This window comes from Phaenicophaeus curvirostris, chromosome Z, assembly GCF_032191515.1.
Source record: "Phaenicophaeus curvirostris isolate KB17595 chromosome Z, BPBGC_Pcur_1.0, whole genome shotgun sequence".
NCBI classification, from domain to species: Eukaryota; Metazoa; Chordata; class Aves; order Cuculiformes; family Cuculidae; genus Phaenicophaeus; species Phaenicophaeus curvirostris.
Window position 1 is genome coordinate 61,250,644 of NC_091431.1, and position 21,468 is coordinate 61,272,111.

A 21,468-nucleotide genomic window follows, 5' to 3' on the forward strand; every position below is an offset into this window, starting at 1 on the left:
ATATATAAGAGGTATTGGTGGTATAGTGCAGGGACATAGTCCCTGTGATGCAGTCTCCATTGTGCAGTCCCTGGCTCAATCCCTTCAGAGCAGTTTCTGGCCTGGCTTGTGGATTCCAGATCTGTAGCAAGTGTAGTCATTTGTTCCAGGGCAGTAACTGATAACAATTTTTTATCGCCCACTTTGTATATTCTTTTATTGTATTTTTCTCTCTCCTTTTGATGTTCTGTTAAACTGCTTTTATCACAACCCAACAGTTGTACTTTTTTTGTAATTCCCCACCTCATCTCAGAGATGGGGGGGAGGGGTGAGCGAGCAGCTGCTGTGGTTCTTTGTTTGTTTGTCAAGCCTGAATCAAGCAGCCACATGGCTCTTTTTGTTGCTGGCTTAGGGCTAAACCACAACAACTTGTCTGGTTGGTGTATTCCCAGATATAAGCAAGAATAAAGGAAGGCTGTGTTAAAAGCATTGCTGAAGAAAAAGGAAAAAAATTGTTTTCCCCAAGTTCTGTCGTAGAAGGCAATCAGATTGGTCAGTCATGATTTGCTCCTGCTAAATCCATGGTAGCTGTTCCAGTCACCTTTTTACTGTTCAAAAGCTGGAAATGGTTTCCTTGAGGACTTGCTCTGTGATCTTCCTTGGGACTACAATGAACCTTACAGACTGTTGTTCCCTGGATTATCCTGCTTTCTTATTTTGAAGATGAGTGTAACTTGCCTCCTCTAGTCATCATGACCTGTCAAAAGTGAGAGTGGACAGACTTACAGCGATCTTGGCCTGTGCCTTCTGCTTGTTCAGATGAATCATCTCTAGTCCTGTCTACCTATATGTATCTAATCTTTATAAGTAGCCTTTAACTTGGTCACCTTTTACTAATGAGAAGCAGTTTGCAAAAGAGTAAGTACTAAACAGAGATATGGGGTGCTTCAAAGCAGACTTTGCCTGTGAAGACTAAGGCAAGGAAGACACCAAGTACTTCAGTAGTTCTCTTGTCCTGCATTGTGAGGTCTTCTGCACTCCTTACTCCCTTTTGCTTCAGACATATCTGCAGATCTCTGTTGCCTTCCCTATCCCTTGAAGATTCCCCTTCCCTTGCAGGTACTCCATCCAAGCTGTGGACTTCTTATCTCTCTCCTTGCATTCCTCTTTTGTTCCTTCCCAGGGAGCCTATCCCTGCTCACACCATCTCTACCTGGCGTTTTAAGTCTGAGCTAATTCCAGACTTATCCATTCAGCCAAACTTGCCTCCTGCCTTCTTGTTTTCTTGCACACTACAGTGGATTGTTGTCATGCTTTAGAGAGGTTGTCTTTCAATTTCAACCATTTCTCCTGAGTCCCTTGGCCCTTAAGGTGATTATCCTACAAGCTACCGCTTACCAATTTCCTGAACAAGCAAAGGCTGCTGCACTGAAATCCAGGTTCTTTATAAAGTTATTTGCCTTCCTTGCTTTTCTCAGTGTTTTAAATTCTTAGAGCACCTCATAGTCACTCTAGCTAAGGCTGTCATGAGCTTTCATGTCCCTAGCCAATTCTTCCTTAATTTGTACCACATCCAGCAGTGTGCCTTGTGTACTTACAGGTACTTACAGGAGTGCCTGCAGAAAATAAGTCTTTGCTCTCCAAATTGTCTGTGCCCTGCTGTTCTGCTCTTCCAGCAAATGTCTTAAAGTTCCCCATAAAAACAGGCACTGTAATTGTGAGACTTCTTCCAATTGTTTAAATAAGGCTTTGTCCACTTTTTCTCTTGACTGGGCAGTCTGTAACATGCACACCATGTTTACTCCTTGTTTGCAACCCCTGTGATCCTGATCCATGAGCTGTCATCCTTGACTGCTTGGATCAACGCTATGTCCTGGAGAGGCTGGAGAAGTGGTCCTGTGAGAACCTCATGAGGTACTACAAGGCCAAGTGCAAGGTCCTACACCTGGGTCAGGGCAATCTGTGGTTTCAATACAGGGTGGGGGGGAATGACAGGATTGAGAGCAGCTTAGTGGAGAAGGACATTGGGGGTGCTGGTTGATGAGAAGCTCAACATGAGCTGGAAATGTGCACTTGCAGCCCAGACAGCCAACCTTATCCTGGGCTGCATCAAAAAAAACCTGGCCAGCAGATTGAGGAAAGTGATTCTGCCCCTCTACTCTGCTCTTGTGAGACCTTATCTGTAGTATTGTATCCAGTTCTGGAAGCCTCAACATAAGAAGGATACAGAACTGTTGGAATGGGTCCAGAGGAGGGATACAAAGATGATCCGAGGGCTGGAACACCTCTGCTATGAGGACAGGCTGAGAGAGTTGGGTTTGTTCAGCCTGAAGCAGAGGAGGGTTTGAGGAGACCTTATAATGGTCTTTCTGTACCTGAAGGGGGCCTACAAGAAAGTTGGGAGAGAGACTTTTTAGAAGGGCATGCAGTGATAGGATGAGGGAGAATAAATCTTCCCTCCTCGAATTTAAAGCCAAACTAACATGAGGAAGAAATTCATCACAATGAGGGTGGTGAGGCACTGGTACAGGTTGTCCAGGGAAGTTGTGGATGCCCCATCCCTGAAAGTGTTCAAGGCCAGGTTGGAAGGGGCCCTGAGCAGCCTGATCTAGTGGGCGGTTTCCCTGCCCATGGCAGGGGGATTGGAACTGAATGATCTTTAAGGTCCTTTCCAACTCAAACCATTCTAGTATTCTATGATTCAGTGTCAACCAAATTACATCAAGCCTTGTTTTCTTTTTGTAGTTTTTAATAAGGCCTCTTTGTTTGGATTAAAAAAAAACCAACATGGACATCCTCAGTGCACTCTGTGCTTTTCTCTGTACCTCACACATAGAATCCCCATTTTTAAACTCAAATATGTGCATGAAGACCTTGATTAAGAAGTTTTTTTCTTAACTATCCTGCTTATAATTTTCAATCTCTTCTAACTGGGGATTTTCCCTACCTCCTACACTCTCTTGGTGGTGTTTTGCCTTAACAATAGCTAAAAGCAACATGCTGATAACTGGTTCACCTTAGTTTTCTGCTGTGAGAACTGTTTTCCCTTTCTGGACTTACTAGTGTTTAGCACTATGTTGCATACTGGCTGTAGTGATCAAGTTTAACTATCTCTCTGCAGATTCAGGTTGCTATTGCCTGTAAATCAGACAAGAAACAACAAATGGTTTAACTGATCTTAATACCATTTTGAACTTGCTGCTGAAATGAGTTGCTCATGTTTATACATGTACTTATTCTGACATAAAATGCTACTGAAACAAAAAGGACTTCAATGGACAAAGCACAGGTTTGCAAGATCCATCCCTTTCTAATATCAGTAGCTATGCCTGGTTTTGAACAAGTCTGGATTGACTTTGATTTCCAGATTAGTGTAGGTTACATTGAGCAGAGCATTTAATGTATCTCATTGATTTTCCTTGTAATACTGTTGCAACAAAAGTCACTGCTTTAATCATTTGTTTTAGCATTAAAATTCTGTATGCAGATCTGGTCCTCTGGGATATCAACGTGTAACCAGATACTCCATCATCTAATAAGGTTCTGCAAGGAATATGCTATTGCTTCAACACTTGGCTGTAGGAAGATTAATCAAAAGGGAAAATTTATCTAATATATAAAGGAAAACACAGATCAAAGAAAGAACTGTGAAAGCAGGGATGTACAAAATTTTAAGACATTTCTGAGATTAAACAAAGCAAAATCCAAGCCAGAGTTTAAGATGATTTGTCATGACTCCTTTATTGTTAAAGATGTTATAGTTGTCACTTCAGTTTATAGGGTTTGTTCCAGATCAGTTAAAATAGTATCACCATCAGAAATTACTGACTAGAGGGATTTAATTAATGTGATACTTATTTGCCACAGTAAGCATGCTTGGGAAAGTAATTTTGAAAAGCACCTACAAAAGCATCAGTGGCAGGCAAGACTGCTTGTACTCTCAAATCATTTTGGTGCTACGAGTTAGTTCTCTGAGGGCCTAATGCTACAGTCTGGTTCAGAAATGCAAGTCCTGCTGACCTTGAGAAGTTTTGCAAGGGATGTGATTCAGTCTGAGGAGCAGACCTGCTTACTGCAGTGAGTCTGACCCAGAAGCATCCCCTCTGGCTGGGACAGCAGGACTGCCTGCAGCCTGACAGTATTTCTATAGAGACTGCCAGATTTCACCACTAGATATTCAGGATAATGATAGACAAGGGTGATGAGCTTATCTCTTCATAAAGCAAGACGAAGTCACTTACAGAGCAATTATCATATGTTTGCAGATGTCCTTAGCTTTATCAGCTGCTTTTATGTAGGTAAATGCTGAGTGAAATCAGGTTTTGGGGTGCTTTTTGTGAATTTTTTTTTTTCAATGGGCAAAACTCAAGAGAATTTTGTATAGCAGAGCGTCTTACATGTTTTTATTCAACTTCGTTATGTTGTGGAAAATTTTACTCTGTGTGTAGTGCATCTTGGTTTTGTCAAGAGCATGTAGTTGAGTTTCTGTATATTACTAGTGGAATGCAATGTTATCCTTGGTAATATATGTTGTATGTCTCAGGAGGACTACAAAGATGTTGTGATGTTATGTAGGGAGAAAATTAGAAGGTCTAAAGCCTAACTAGAACTTCCTCTGGCTACTGCAGTAAAAGACAATAAAAATGTTTCTATGAATACATTAGCAACAAAAGGAGAGCTATAAGGAGAATCTCCATCCTTTATTGGATGTGGGGGGAAACACTGTGGCAAAGGCTGAGGAAAAAGCCAAGATTCTTAATGTCTTCTTTGCCTCATCTTTAATAGCAAGGCCAGTTGACCTCTGGGTAACCTACCCCCTGAGCTGGAGGACAGGGACAGGAGCGGAATGAAGCCCCCATAATCCAAGAGGAAATGGTTAGCCATCTGCTACACTACTTACACTCACACAAGTCTGTGGAGCCAGGTGGGGTCTGCCTGAGGGTACTGAGGGAGCTGGCAGAGGGACCCACAAAGCCCCTTTCGATTATTTATCAGCAGTCCTGGCTAACCAGGGAGGTCCCAGTTGACTGGAGTTTAGCAAATGCGATGCCCATCAACAAGAAAGGTCAGAAGGAGGATAAGGGGAACTACAGGTCTGTCAGACTGATCTTGGAGCTCAGGAAGTTTATGGAATGGGTCTGGCTGAGTGCCATCGCATGGCACATCCAGGACAACCAGGTAATCAGGTCCAGTCAGCGTGGGTTTAGGAAAGGCAGGTCCTGCTTGACTGTCCTGATCTCCTTCTGTGACAAGATGATGCACTTAATGGATGAGGGAAAGGCTGTGGATGTTGTCTATCTAGTCTATAGAAAAGCCTTGGACGCAGTTTCCCACTGCATTCTCCTGAAGAAACTGGCTGGTTATGGTTTGGATGGGTATATTCTTCACTGGGTGAAAAACTGGCTGGATGGCCGAGGCCAGCTGTATGAGGTTCAGCAAGGCCAAGTGCCAGGTTCTGCACTTGAGTCACAGCAACTCCACGCAATGCTACAGGCTTAGGGAAGAGTGGCTGGAGCGCTGCCTGGCAGAAAAAGACCTGCAGGTGTTGGTCATCAGCTGGCTGAATATGAGCCAGCAGTGTGCCTAGGTTCCTTTGGTTCTGCAAACTAGACAGCGCGTGATTCAGTGTGCAGGGGTAGACTCTTCTCTGCTCATTGGCCCTAGGGATTTATTATGTGACTAGCATTACTAGAGTTAGACCAGGATTGCTTTGACATTCAGAGTCCACTGACTTCAGTGAGCTTAAAGGAATAAGTAAAGGTTAGAAGAGAGTAAAGAAGTGCTCAGACAAGCAATGAAACAGGCCCTACCTCTCCAAGTTCCTGTGGGGTGCCAAGTGGGGCAAATGCTGCCAGAGAAATGTTGTGTATTGAGAAAAAGAACAGGGGAAGAGTCCATTGGTGAATGTTGGTTCAGGTAATAAAAGTATGTTTATTAAGAAACAACCACTAATAACTTGTAATACATGAATATAACATAGATTGTTTTCTCTGTTGTGTTTTTAGGGTCTCATGACTCATTTAGCTTCTACATAGATGAAGCCTCTCCAGTTGGGCCTGAACAGCCAGAGACGGTCCAGAATTTTGTGTCTGTTTTTGGGACTGTGGCTAAAAAGCTGATGAGAAAGTGGTTGGCTACTCAGACCATGAACTTCACCAGCCAGCTGGGGGCAGGTATACGGTATTTTGATCTTAGAATTTCTACCAAGCCCAGAGACCCAGACAATGAACTCTACTTTGCTCATGGTTTATTCAGTGCCAAAGTCAAGGAGGGTCTGGAAGAGATCAATGCGTTTCTCACTGACCACCCAAAAGAAGTGGTCTTCTTGGACTTCAATCACTTCTACGGGATGCAGAAATACCATCATGAAAAGCTTGTCCAAATGCTTAAGGACACTTATGGAAACAAAATGTGTCCTGCTATATTTGCCCATGAAGTCAGCCTCCAGTACCTGTGGGAAAAGGAACACCAAGTGCTGGTGTTCTACCACAGTCCAGTGGCTCTTGAGGTACCATTTCTTTGGCCAGGCCAGATGATGCCAGCTCCCTGGGCAAACACAACAGATCCGGAAAAACTGATTCAGTTCCTCCAGGCATCAATCACTGAAAGAAGAAAGAAGGGCTCCTTTTTTATATCTCAAGTAGTGCTGACGCCAAAGGCTAGTACCGTGGTGAAAGGGGTTGCTAGTGGCCTCAGAGAAACTATCACAGAAAGGTAAGTTTCTGGTGGGTAACTTGCTGACTGGGCTGAATGTGTGTGTTGGTAATGCTGCTTTTCTAATTCCTTTTAAAGAAACTACAGCAGATGTGTTTCTTCCATGCTACTGTGGGTTAGTCAGACCTTGGGTGTAATCCTGAAGTGTTTAAAGAGAAGCACACTGAAGGAGAAGCTTCTGTATCTTGAAAGACAATCTGGCACTAAGGTCTAATGAGATCTTATAGGTTTGACTTAGCCTTTTTTTCTGAATGCAGTTTTTCCATTTGGGGGGCTGGGAGGGAAAGGTTGGTGGTTTGCTTTTTCAAATGTGGTTTCACACCGTGTGCACTGAGGATCTTGCTGCAGATTTCTGTACTGAATGAGGGCAAATCTATCTGAATGGTCTGGGTCATTTAAGTTTTTATTTATGCATCGTGCTTCAGGTATTGAGTATTTTTTTCATTTTGCCTTATCAGCAAAGCCTGTCACTGCAGAATTTGCATCCTTAAACATTTTCCTGTCTGCATACCATCACACATTATATCAAAGGGATCAGGACATTGTAAGAGTGAACTTTCTTCTTAACAGGCCTTTGTTTATCATGCAGGAAAGAGACTTAAGACCACTGTAGTGGTTCAGTACATGGAATACTATGTTGACAGGCTATTAGTTGTTACATTACCAAAAAAAAAAAAAAAAAATCTGTGCAAGACATGCATTATTTATTCCATTCTAACTTTGACAAATCACAGCCTGTTTCCAGCTTAAAGGCATCTATGTGTGTCGATGTTCTTGACAACTTGGTAGGAAACCTGAAATTTAATGCCAAGACACAATAGCTATTTTTTCCCTTAAAAAAAAAAAAAGGTTGCAAGAGTTTTAAAAATTTATAATGGTGATCAATGTCCTGCTAATGTTTTGCTGTCTGCGTGGATGTGCCTGTGCCGGGAAGATTTGTCCCCCTCTATGAGGTGAATGACACAGTGCCTGTTTGCAAAGAAAACATGCCTCAGTTTTTGAGAAAAGTTGAGCCATTTTTATGGCAGCTTTCCCAAGCAACTGTAAACTTGAAAAAACAGGCAAAAACTCTACCTGCAATGGTAAAACACTGACACAGAAGGTTTCATAAGCAGTGGAGTATGATTCAGAAGTGCTTGTGTGACTGTACTTGCAGAATCACGAAATCACAGAATAATTTGGGTTGGATATCCTCCACATGTGTTTTTATGGGCTCTATTAGACTGGGAATCTCCCTTTCTGATGGATCTGAAGAGTATTTCTCTGTACTGAAGTGCTACTTTGTTGATGGATTTTACTGTTAAACACTCATCTTGTTGTTCAGGGATTTGTTTTCCATGGTAAAAATTTTTCTGAGTGTTCTTTATACCATGAAGTAGCACAATCAAGAAACTACCAGATTCTTCTTAAAACTTGCTGCATCAATAAAACAGCCTTTTTAAAAAACCTTTTTTAATATTTCCTGACTCATAATGTGCTTCCTTGTAGCTATTTGGAAAAATAAAAACTTCAAATTGATTCAGGATATGTGTGGCTGAGCTCTGAGTTACTTGAGCCTTTGAACTCTCAGTATGCTTTCTTTAAAGTAAATTCTGAGATTATAAGTAGCTTGAAATATCTGTAAGTAGTTGGGCTGGAATACCTGGAAATGTTGTTTTTCCAAGTTGCAACTTGAGATTTTTCACATAAGCCACAAGTCTGCAATCCCCTCTGCTGCATGAATATTTTTGTCTTCTTTGTGTAACTCTTCTAACCACTGCAAAAGAAAAGGACCTTTAAAATTATTTCCAAAGCTTATATTTAGTCTTTCAAGTGTAGCATCTCATTTTGAGTTTTTATTCGTATCTTTGTTACAAAAATGTGCTGCATGAAGACATAAGCTTGGAATGCTTATTAATCTACATAGAAACTGAGCTTGTATATTGAGGGGTTTTTTCCTCCTATTGAATTTTAAAAGATGAATGCAAGTGTGGAATAATGTTGAATTTTTCTATTAAGTCTGGTGTGGGTTTTTTCCCCTTTGATGAAATCATATATTTAAGAAATGTTCTTCAGCATTTTTTACTAAAACCCATAGTTGTCTCTTTTCATTCACCTGTACCATGGCCATTTTCATTTACATATTGACTTAATTCTGAAAATAAAGCAAAATAACTGAACCAAAACAGTTTCATGCTTCTAAGACTAAATGCAGTAGAAGATAGATACCAGGACTGGTTTTTGCTGATAATGCTTGCTCAGAGGCTTTGCTGCTGTTATCACAGGTAATGCTTTGTGGGACAATCATTTGAAAGAAGGTGAAATTATAAAGTCACAAAGCTTCTATTCTGCAAAAATACATGAGGGAAAAGCCATTTATTGTCAGCTCTTCCTAGGACCACAGCTCAGCATTACAAAACTTTGTAACACAGCATTCATCTTCATTACTTGAATGTGAAGAATCACTTGCATGTGTGCATGTCATGTTTCTTAGATTTGATGAAAAACTTTGAGGGCTAACAATATGTTTTCAGGCTTAATATTCTGTCACACGCAATTTAGATGCCAAGAAATATTCTTTGATTAGCAAAACAGTACATACCAAATGAATTACATTCCCTCAGCTTATTGAATTAACTTCACAGTGATGCTGCTGCCTTTAGTATATCTCAAAGATGTTTGTGAAGCAATGTTTTGATGAGGATAGAGCTGTTCTTCATAATAATCAAATTTTATTTTCTGATTTGCAGTGAAATTACTAGTTTTATCTCTGACACTGGAGATGAGCATGATATTCTCTTTGTTTTCTCTGAGGTTGAATAATATCGCAGCAGCAGAATAGATCTTCTTCAGAGCATAGAAAAAAAATCCTGTTGTACTTTTAAAGCTTTTGAGAAATAGAAAATAAACACAGAGCCAGGTGATGAATCTGTAAGGATAATGTTCCCTGTAGCTCACAGGTCACTAAAACCTTGCCCACCAAGCTAACATTTCCCCCTTGGCAACCAAAGCAAGTAAAAAAAAAAACCAACAAACCCCAAAAAATCCTACACATGAAAATGAACCTTTGAAGTAGAGGCAAAGCAGCCACACTATGAACTAAAGGGATGGTAAGTAGGCCACAGAAGCTGTCTGCAGAATAGCCATTTCTGGGGGCAGTCATAATCTATGCAGGGTCGGATTTAGCTAGTGAATAGGTGGATATTATATGAAAAATAATCCCTGAAGTTGCAAGGAGTGCCATTTTTGAGTCAGTTACTGAGAATGCACTCTTTTTCCAAGCTATATCTCAGCCAGCTGAATTTTTGGGGTTTTCTGTATTACTGGAAAAGTGGGATTTGGTGGTGTTTATGATTGATAGTTGGTACTGACTGATGCCACCCTTAAACTGTTTTATGTGAAAAAGAAAAACTTCAACAAATATGGCAACTGTGGCAACTGTTGCTAACTGTCTAGGCATCCTTCATGCTTGACGTCTGCATGTTTGACTTGGGAGACAGTTGTCCTTTTTATTATTTTATTTTTATTTTATTTGATCCTAGAAGGCACTAGCTATCATTCTAGCATATTACTGGAGAATTCAAAAGTACTCTGGGCAATCCAGCCAAATCATTATTCTTTTTATTCTTCCTCAAACTACCCTTAATTACTTTTCTAATCTTCCCACACAAAAGGCAATCTCCATGTTTGCACATAGAGCAGCTCAGGGAGGCCTTAGTTTCGCTGGAAGTATCTATTTGCCAGGTCAACAGGCCTGCACAGTAAATTCCCAAATGGGCTTTGTATGTTCAGGCTGATTTTGCTGGCAGGCACTGCAATGGTATGTTATCATCAGAGCATCTGCCAGCACATGGGTTTTAGTATATTGTTCCCTTGGGAAGTACTGGGTGGTTGTGTCTGATGACTTTGGTCATGAACCTGGAATGGTATTAAAATGCCACAAGATACAAGAGGACGGGATTTTTTAATAACTTTGTGAGGGAAGAGTATTTATCTACATACTCATTAGAAGCCTGGGGGATTTAGTCCAGAAAGGAAGTTGCCATGGTGATCACTGGCTCTGTGACCACCAACATGATTGGTGGCTTGGCTTTGGGGTAATTTGGTTTGAGGTAATGGGCTTGGTGTTTTCTTGGGGGGAGGTGGGGCAGAGGCTGTTGTCTCACAGTTTTTCCCACTGTTTGGCCTGCTTCTAACTTCTGTGTTATGCACCAGAACCCCTGCTTGCAGTTACTGTACATACTATGTGACTACTTGAGAAGATACGTTATGTGATCTCATCATCACACTCTGAGCATAATCTGACCACTACTCTACAGAAAGCAGCAAGTATTATTCATAATGAAATGTTCATTCTCCCAGCCCCACTGTTGCAACCTGTCACTATCATCTACTTGTCTCAAATATTTTATGCTTCAGTCTGCACAGCTGCTGTAGATAAATTGCAAATGGCTCATTAAGTCAGTTGGGTTTTCTTTGCTCTTTCTGACATTACTTAGAACACTAGGAATCTCTACAGCTAATAGATGCTAAGAGGTGCTGAACCTGGGGGAAAAGTGTTTATTGATACTGGGCCTTGGTCTGCAAAGCCGGATGGGTTGGTTCCTCACCTCTTCAGTGGTATGGTACAAAATGAGCACAGAAATTTACACAAACAAGCCTTTCCAGATTTATTCACAAGGCAGCTTTCAAGATGATGAGTTTTTGTAATACAAAACCATTCAATACAGAGTCAAGCAAACGCAAACTCAGCAGGTATGACAACATCCTTGTCTCTATGTTGTATTATCACTTGCTGCAAACCATTGCCCATAGTAAATCTACAAGTAAGTAGATTTATAGGTGCGTCATTTTCAATTCTTAGCAAACTGGGCAGTTCTAGACTAACTAACACACAGTCACTGTGTGTTTGCGATTTTGAATTTTTAGTCTTCTGTAGCTCCTTTGTGGTCCTGGAGTGGAATTATTTGGATAGAAATTGTCAAAAAAAAATAATCCTGTCACCTCTTAAAACCTTGTGGCACATGCTGTGTAATTTCTGATGGATTTGGACAGTTCTCAGGATCCTTCAAAGCCTTAGAGGGCTTTCAATTGTTATTTAGAGAGAATGCATCTACACTTGCCCCAGACAAGTAACCTGCATATCCCCAGCTTCTGCAATGGCTATCTCTGCTTGGACAGTTGGCTAAGGAAGCCTTAGTAGCAGAAATCCCCTGGGATCCATTGTCAGTAAGGGCACCAAGTGTGCAGTCAGCTCTACTACTTCCTTTTATTTAGAAGTTAGTGTCCTTTGTGGACTGAATGAGCGGTTAGGTATGCAGGCTACAGCCAGAGTTGTATTGGGACAGAGCATGCAAAGAAAGCAGTAAGGGATCCTGGCACTAGGCAAGGCAGCCAGGACAGAGATCTTGGAGATGAAGCACCTTCTCTGTGATGCAGAACTTCCATGGACTGTAAAAATATCCAAGTTTTTCTTCTATTAAAACAGAGATGCTAATGTTCAGTCCCTAGGAATTCAGTAATGTCTGTGTGATGTAATTAAATTCTTTTTTAGGAAGCCACTGTCTCTGTGAAAGAGGCTGCGTTGATACAATGTAAAGCTTACTTTTATGTCTTCTGTTGTTAAAGCTTGGAAGTGTTTAACCTCGTTTTACTGATCTTTTATCCACAACTTTCCTCCTAGGCCAATGTTTCATAAATCTGTTTTCTTTGAGGATTTTTTTTTTGTAGGGGGCAGGGAGGGCAGTGCAGGTAGGCATGGCTGCTAAGATAAAAACTTAATGTAGTCAGAGATTACAATAATATTTTGTTTATAATTATAATAGCATCGCATATATTATCCCAGTCTGTACAGTTGCTTCAGCAGAGAACAGACTGTTATAGTATATTTTGGTATTTATTCCAGACACTAAGAAAATAATACAAGACATGTCTTTAAGGCACTAGATGATCATACAGTGGAATTCGACCTTCGGCAAGTCTTTAATATTGTAGCTGTTGATCTGAGAGTCTTTGTAACTAAGCAACTGTCATCCAGAATGTATTATATCATGAAATAGTATTAAGGATATGAAGGAGACTGAGTTGTTGGAGTGGAGCAGAAGCCATGGAGAGATACAGGCACTTTCACACACAAAATTTTGTTTTCTGAGCTGTAGCACAAAGGAGGAGCCTTACCATGATTTGTTTCATGGTAAAGTATTAAAACTTACATAACTTTATCTTTCAAACAGTGCCATGGTGCTGTCAGTTTTATCAGGAAGCACTGTTATGTAGTAAATCAAGAGTGAAATCATATCTTGGGTGATGGGCTCCTTAATTTTGCTTCTCAACAGTGAAGGAGAACGAGGGACCTTTATTCCCTTCCTATATGGAATTACATACTCTGAAGTCTGAAACTGGCTTCTCTCCTTTTCCAGCGAGACTCATTAAAATTACAACTCTGAGGCAATACAGTAATCCAAATAACTCCTACAGGTAGGTTAGCGTACTGTGTTTGTTGGGTAACTGAGAAGGGATAATTGTACCTAGTGCCTTGTTTCTCAAAGTTTGAGTGGATATTGCAAAGAAACTTGCCTCTCTGTGTGCAGGATATTTCTCAGAACTATGTTCATTACGGTTTGCCTTGGTTTTGCTGATTAGAGTCCTACGCATCCATTTGCTGCTTTTCATTGAGGAAAATAGCGAAGCTGTGATGACTCTGCTCTTCACTACACTATCGCTGTTGTATTAACTGAGACATCAGCTTCAGGATCTTCTGACTGACGTCCCTGTATTAGGAGGAGAGTCTGCCTCCACATCTCTCTCCTCTCTTGCACGCTCCTTCTCCTTTTTAATTTCTTCCTCTGGGTTGTTGCAGACAGTCATCCCAGTAAGTCTCCTTTCTACTTCAGCTGCATACATGGTGATGGTTAGAATCCGGACAATTGAGATGAAATAATTAAATCTCAAGCCAGAGTGTTAACATCAGCCTTTGAAGATGCCACTGGGAGGAATTAGGAAAGGATGTTTCCTACCCAGAGATGCTTTTTAAGGCTTTCATCAGATGCTAGGCAGGTGGTCCTGAAGCTCATTACTGAAAGGTCATCAGGGTTCTTGCGTGTTGTCTGAGACTAGTACTGTTTCTCTGAAGAGCATGAGCATGTGGCATGGTGAGCATCTGTCCCTGGTTTGGTTCATCTGTTAAATGGCCTTCTGCAGTCGGTAAAGGACAGGGCTCAGCCAAAAGTAGCTAGTGAGGCCACCACTGCAGCACTGGAAATGAGAGCTGCCCCCTCGTCCTGCTCTCACACCAGCTACAGTAAATTCTTCTAAGACTGTTACTCATCTTAGCTCAGAGAGCGTTTTGCTGATAATGGTCCAACTCAGCTAGTGGTGTTTGGTGCTTGCTCCCTTTCTCTATCAGACAGCATTTCAGTGCTCTCATTCTGGCTGTGCTAGAACAGAAGAGACATAAATCCAACTGAATGGTTTCCTCATTGTGGAAGGCTCCTTCCTTTGAGCTCTGTAATCTGAGGAACATTTGTGAAAGAAGTAATCCATATGATAAGCATACGGGGGTTTTTTATTCAAAGCTATTTCTTATGAGAGTTACAGGTGGGCTGTTGCTTCGAAAATATTTTCCAGCTCAGACAAGACTTTCCTTTATTCTGCAGTAACTGGAAATAATGCATTGGAGAGATTGTAAGGCTCAGTGACTGTAATTTCCTCTCAGTAACCAGCTGAGGCTGATCACCATCACTGTCTGTTGTGAGAGATGTGTAGAGGAAGGAGACTGCTGCAGCTCTGTGGTGAATATGGAGCTTGGGCAGTATCCCACAAGAGGTGTGTGAGGCACTGCAGAGACTCTTGTGCTCGGTGCATGGCTGACATGACAGGTCTGCTTTTCCTTGTGATGCAGTCCAGCACAACTCCGTCTCATGCTTAAGGATGAGGTAATGACCTCTCTTGGTAACCTCTCTTCCCACACCTCTCTAATGCATGGACCACAGGGCAGAGTCGGGGGTGCAGAGCAGGGCAGGGGGAGGGGCAAAGTCCCTCCCACTGTGAGAGAAGATCAGGTCTGAGACCACCTTAGAAACCTGAATATACCTACGTCTGTGGGGCCTGACAAGGTGTGTTACAGAGTCCTGAGGGAATTGGCTGATGCAATTGCCAGGCCACTCTGTGATATTTGAAAAGTCATGGCAGTCAGGTGAAATCCCTGGAGACTACGAAAAAGGAAATTACACCCATTTCTACAAAGCATAGAAGGAAGATGCTAGGAACTACTGACCTGTCAGCCTTCCCTCTGTGCCTGAGAATTTCAAGGAACAGATCTTCCTAGAAGCTATGCCAAGGCATGTGGAAGACAGGGAGGTGATTCAAGAAAGCCAGCATGGCTTCACCAAGGGCAAGTCTTGCCTGAACAACCTACTGGCATTCTCTGGAGGAGTAAGGACAACAGTGGACAAGGGAAGAGCGATGGATGTAACCTGTCAGGATTTCTGTGAGGCCATTGTCAAGGTCCTCCACAAAATCCTTCTCCTTAAATTGGTGAGATACGGATTTGATGGAAGGACTGTTTGGTGAATGAAGAATTGGTTGGGTGGTCATGTCCAGGGAGTAGTGGTCAACAGCTCAATGTCAATTGGTGACAAATGGTATCCCTCAGGGGTTGACCTGCCTGAGGGGTCAGATGCCATCCAGAGGGACATGGAGAAGCTTGAGAAGTGGGCCCATATAAAACTCATGAGGTTCAACAGGGCAAATGCAAGGTCCTGCACTTGGGTCAGGGCATCCCTTTGTATCAATATAGCCTGGGGGATGAAGGGATTCAGAGCGGCCCTGTGAAGAAGCACTTAGGGGTACTGGTGGATAAAAAGCTGGGCATGAGCTGGGAACATGCACTTGCAGTCCAGAAATCCAGCTGTATCCTGGGCTGCATCTAAAGATGCGTGGCCAGCAAGCTGGAGGAGTTGATTCCGCATCTCTACTAGACTTTGGTCAGACCCCACCTGAAGTGCTGTGTTAAGCTCTGGAGTCTTCAGCACAGGAAAGACATGGACCTGTTGGAGGAGGTCCCGAGGAGGGCCATAAAAATGATCAGAGACGTGGAACTCCTCTCTTATGAGGACAGGCTGAAAGAAGGGCCTGAAGCTATAGGGCAAGGGGTGATGGTTTTAAAGTACGAGAAAGCAGATTTAGAGTAGATGGAAGGTAGAATTTTTTTTTTCATGAGGATGGTGAGACACTGGATGTGATTGCTCAGGAATGTGGTAGGTGTCCCATCCCTGGAAACGCTGACAGTAGGGTTGGATGTCCCTATACACTGCAGAGGTGTTGGACTAGATGACCTTTAAAAGGCACTTCCAACCCAGATTGTTCTTTGATTCTATGACTGTTTTCTTATGGTGTGTCTTAATCAAATATCTATCCTGGATTCACTCCAGGCGGATTTTAGTTTATTGTTGATGCATTCTCTGCAATCCCTTGCTATACTTTTAGACAACATGTAATGCATTTTTAGCCTACCTTTTCCCTGACAGTCTGTGATGTGGTTTGTTTTGTTTGTAGTATAGCAACCCTAGTTCATCAATGTGGGGTTCGCATTAAATAAAATATGAGATAAATTTAGAAGTTAACAGTATTACTGGAAACATGATACTTCTTACGACGTTTGCTTATTTTCAGTGCTGATCAGAACAAGTAAGAGCTCTACAAATCATAAAAACATCTTTGTTTTTAAAGATAATTTGAGATCACATCAGTGGTATATTGGTTAGTATTTTATCTCTGTTTTAAGAATTTGCTCTGCAGTTGTTAGTGTGTTAGATGTGGCAGCAAGTGCATATTTGTGTTAATTGTTTCAACCCAGTGATTACAAAACCATTTGGTTTTTTTCCTATTGAAAATTGCAGATATCTTAAATTACACTCTTTTTTTCCAGGAATATCATTCCGTGTTTTTCTCCAGTAAGACGTCTACTTTAGCAAAAAAGATCATTTCAAAACATTTCAAGTTTGTACTTCTATTAATTCTGTCTTGTTTTCAGATTTATGTTATAGTATTAATTGCAATATTTAATTCTGTTTCTATATTCAGAACTTCTAATTTTTATATTCAGAAATGGGTCTTGAACTTTATTTGATGGAAAGGCCAAGAATTTGTATTTGCTTTCTAATTCAAAGCAAAATCACATTTTGAAATGCTGGAATTTCTGTCAGAACGGCACTTCTTGATTTCAGGCCAGATCTATTTAATACCATAGTGGGTGTATAGCACTAAAGTACCTAGCCTTTACTTGGCCCTCAGTATCACTGTTGATCAAGTGACAATCTCCTGACAATATCGTACTGTTTCTCTCATTCCCAACATCCATTTTGATTTTGCCTGTGAATACTGGAAATTACAGCTTTATCCACTAGCTTTAGGATGAATACCACTGGCCAAGCAAAGTAGTGGTATTATTATTAGTAATCATTCACCTGGTGTGAATGGTAATAAACACTGTAGAAGGATGGAGTTCTTCAGAGATATTCTATCATCTAAGTAATGCTGTGGCACATCTCCAGGACTTCTGTTTTTTTCTCCACGAAAAGTAAATCAGAATCTGATTTTAATTTTCCTCTGAGAAAGTTCAGCCTCATTATTTTAGTCGAAAGTGAAATTGCCTGACTGCCCTCTTTAAAATTTAAAATAGTTTGAAGTCAAGGCAGGCAGAATGATGGTCGATGTAGTCTAGAGTTAGTGATTCGGGATTACACAATGTGGAAGAGTCTAACTCAGCTTTATGACTGATCCGAATTTTGCTGTCATGTTATGTTGCCATTGATAGCACCATCTGGACATTTCAAGACTTGAATATAATGTTGAGTTAAGAGAAAAGATGACTATTAGCATTTCATCACAAAATCTGCCAGTAATTAATGTTACAAAAAATGGCTCAAAGGTCAGCAGAAGTTTCTACTAATGTGAAACAAGCAGATTTTATTCCTCCCATTGAATTCCTAAGTAAACTGTACCACTGTTACCTTAATAATAGGCTCTTGTGAGTTGATTAAAGTAACTGTATTAATGCCACTTATCTTCATGTTAAGTTCTGCTGTATTCATTGTGGAACTTGGAAGTTAGTTTTTCATCCAGTGTCTGAATTGTCACGATTCCTCTTGGAGCCTCTTTGCAATTCCTGATATCACTGAGAAAGATGTCTTGTAAAAGCTGTAAGAAGTGAATTTCTATGTAATCTCTGCAGAATTGCTAAAGGACTAGCATGAGTATCACGCACGTTAAAGCAGGACTACGAAAATCATAGTTTAGAGTGGAGAGCAGCAAACATAATGCTCTTACCTTCAGGGGAAGGCAAGACTGAAGGTCTTAATTGGAATGATGTGAAAATTAAAGATACAGAGGTTAATAGGAAGTTGGATAAATTATGAGGTTTTGTCAAAGGTGGATGGCATAAAACAATCTTTATTTGGTTTTGTAACTAACTTCATGGAAATTTTACAGGAAAATTTTGAGATTTCAGTCATGTAACTAGTAGAGTGTTAAGTAGTTTATTTTCAAACAAAATGGGATTTGAGAATCAGAAATTAAGTTGAGACATGTCAGAAGAACCAGACTGAAGGGAAGGTAATGGTAGCACTCCTCAGAGAGCCTGATCTTCTTTAGAATGTCCATGAAGGACCAGTAGGAGACTGCTGATGGGGTTTGCTGGTAACACAAAGCAAGAGACTATTATCATAGAATCATAGAATAACCAGGTTGGAAGAGACCCACCAGATCATCGAGTCCAACCATTCCTATCAAACACTAAACCATGCCCCTTAGCACGTCGTCCACCCGTGCCTTAAACACCTCCAGGGAAGGTGACTCAACCACCTCCCTGGGCAGCCTGTTCCAGTGCCCAATGACCCTTTCTGTGAAAAACTTTTTCCTAATGTCCAGCCTAAAACTCCCCTGGCGGAGCTTGAGGCCATTCCCTCTTGTCCTGTCCCCTGTCACTTGGGAGAAGAGGCCAGCACCCTCCTCTCCACAACCTCCTTTCAGGTACTTGTAGAGAGCAATGAGGTCTCCCTTCAGCCTCCTCTTCTCCAGGCGAAACAACCCCAGCTCTCTCCGCTGCTCCTCATAAGGCCTGTTCTCCAGCCCCCTCACCAGCTTTGTTGCTCTTCTCTGGACTCGCTCCAGAGCCTCAACATCCTTCTTGTGGTGAGGGGCCCAGAACTGAACACAGGATTCGATGTGTGGTCTCACCAGTGTCAGGTACAGGTGCAAAATAACCTCCCTGGACCTGCTGGTCACACCGTTTCTGATACAAGCCAAGATGCCATTGGCCTTCTTGGCCACCTGGGCACACTGCTTGCTCATATTCAGTCAGCTGTTAACCAACACCCCCAGGTCCCTCTCCTCCAGGCAGCTTTCTAGACAGACTTCTCCTAGTCTGTAGCACTGCATAGGGTTGTTGTGGCCCAAGTGCAGGACCCAGCATTTGGCCTTGTTAAACCTCATGCCATTGGTCTCAGCCCAGCAGTCCAGCCTGTCCAGATCCCTTTGCAGAGCCTCCCTACCCTCCAGCAGATCGACACTTCCACCCAGCTTAGTGTCGTCCGCAAACTTGCTAAGGGTGCACTCGATGCCTTCATCCAGGTCATTGATAAAGACATTGAACAGGCTGGACCCAGCACTGAGCCCTGGGGAACTTGCAACTGGCCTCCAGCTGGATTTTGCACCATTTCCCACCACTCTCTGGGCCCGGCCATCCAACCAGTTTTCCACCCAGGAGAGTGTGCGCCTTTCCAGGCCAGAGGCTGACAGCTTCTCAAGCAGAATGCTGTGAGAAACTGTGTCAAAGGCTTTACTGAAGTCCAGGAAGACCACATCCACAGCCTTTCCCTCATCCAGCAGCCGAGTCACTTTGTCATAGAAGGCGATCAGGTTAGTCTGGCAAGACCTGCCTTTTGTGAACCCATGTTGACCGGGCCTGATCACCCAGTTCTCTTGCATGTGCTTCATGATAGCACTCAAGATCACCTGTTCCATGACTTTCCCTGGCACTGAGGTCAGACTGACAGGCCTGTAGTTCCCTGGATCCTCCCTGCGACCCTTCTTGTAGATGGGCACAACATCAGCCAGCCTCCAGTCCAGTGGGACTTCCCCAGTCTTCCAGGACTGTTGGAAGATGATGGAAAAGGGTTTGGCCAGCACATCCGCCAGCTCCTTCAATATCCTTGGGTGAATCCCGTCCGGCCCCATAGACTTGTGGCTGTCCAGTCGGGCTAGCAAGGCTCTGACCACCTCCTCTTGGATCATGGGAGCCTCATTATGCTCCTCTAGCTCCTGGATTTGTACACAGACGGAACGACCCTCCTTACAACTAAAGACTGAGGCAAAGAAAGCATTAAGTACCTCAGCCTTTTCCTCATCCCCTGTCACTGTTGTTCCTTCTGTGTCCAATAGGGACTGTATAGTCTCCCTAGTCCTCCTTTTATTACTTATATATTTGTAGAAAGATTTTTTGTTATCTTTCACAGACTTGGCCAATCTGATTTCTAGTTGAGCCTTAGCCCTTCTGATTTTTTCCTACACAATCTCACTTCCCTCCTGTAGTCCACCCAGGAGGCCTGTCCCCTCTTCCAGAGCCCATAAACATTTCTGTTCCTCTTGATATCACTCAAGATCTCTCTATTCAACCAAGCTGGCTTTCTCCCCTGACGGCTTTTTTTCTGGAACACAGGGATGGCTTTCTCCTGAGCTGCTAGGACTTCCTTTTTGTAGAGCTCCCAGCCCTCGTGGGCTCCCTTGCCCTTGAGTACCGTCTCCCATGAGTCTTCGCCAACCAGCCTTCTGAAAAGATCAAAGTCTGCCCTCTGGAAATTTAATGCTACCGCCCTACTAACAACCCTCTTCACTTGTCCTAGAACAGAAAACCCTATAACCTCATGGTTACTTAATCCTAGGCGTCCACCTACTGCCACATCCCCCACAAGGCCTTCTCTGTTCACAAAGAGCGGGTCCAGGAGGGCACCCTCCCTTGTGGGTTCATTCACCAACTGTGCAAGGAAGTTGTCTTCCACGCACTCCAGGAACCTCCTAGACTGCTTCCTTTCTGCTCTGTTGTACTCCCAGCAGATATCAGGCAGATTGAAGTCTCCCACAAGAATGAGAGGCATCGATCTAGAGATTGACCGCAGCTGTTTATAGAAGAGCTCATCAGCTGCTTCTCCTTGGCTGGGTGGTCTGTAACAGACTCCCATCACAAAATCTACCTTCTGGTGGGCTCCTCTGATTTTGACCCACAGGCACTCAACCTCCTGATGGCCACAATCCATCTCAATGGAGTCCAAGTCCTCCCTTACAAAGAGGGCTACCCCGCCTCCTTTCCTACCCTTCCTGTCCCGCCTGAAGAGCTTGTACCCCACCATAGCTGCACTCCAGTTATATGAGTTGTCCCACCACGTTTCTGTGATGGCAACGACATCATAGGCCCCTTGCCCTACGACAGCTTCCAGCTCTTCCTTCTTGTTCTCCATGCTGCGTGCATTGGTGTAAATGCACTTCAGCTGAGCTGCCGAGCCTTCAGCCCTCTTAGAGGGAACAGAGTTCGTTCCCAATTGCCTGGTAACTGGAGTAGCTAGCTCCAGAGTGCCCGTATCTCCCTTAGCACCCCGAGGTGTGTTCTCCCCCACTTTCTGTGTGGTGAGGTACTGGTGGTCCTCACCAGCACACCCTCTCCCAATCACCAGTGCCCCACGTCTAGGCTTGTTCCTGTCTAGCCTGGGCTCAACCCCCTCCCCCTTCACATCTAGTTTAAAG

The 21,468-nt window shown here is 42.7% G+C and overlaps 1 protein-coding gene across 1 annotated transcript in view; it reads left to right on the forward strand.

The window, feature by feature from the left end:
• Positions 1-21,468, forward strand: part of PLCXD3 (phosphatidylinositol specific phospholipase C X domain containing 3) — a 93,147-nt gene that overhangs the window by 55,329 nt on the left and 16,350 nt on the right. The window contains exon 2 of the mRNA XM_069880127.1: positions 5,985-6,693. Coding sequence (XP_069736228.1) covers positions 5,985-6,693 — 709 coding nt within the window. The remainder of the gene's footprint in view (positions 1-5,984; positions 6,694-21,468) is intronic.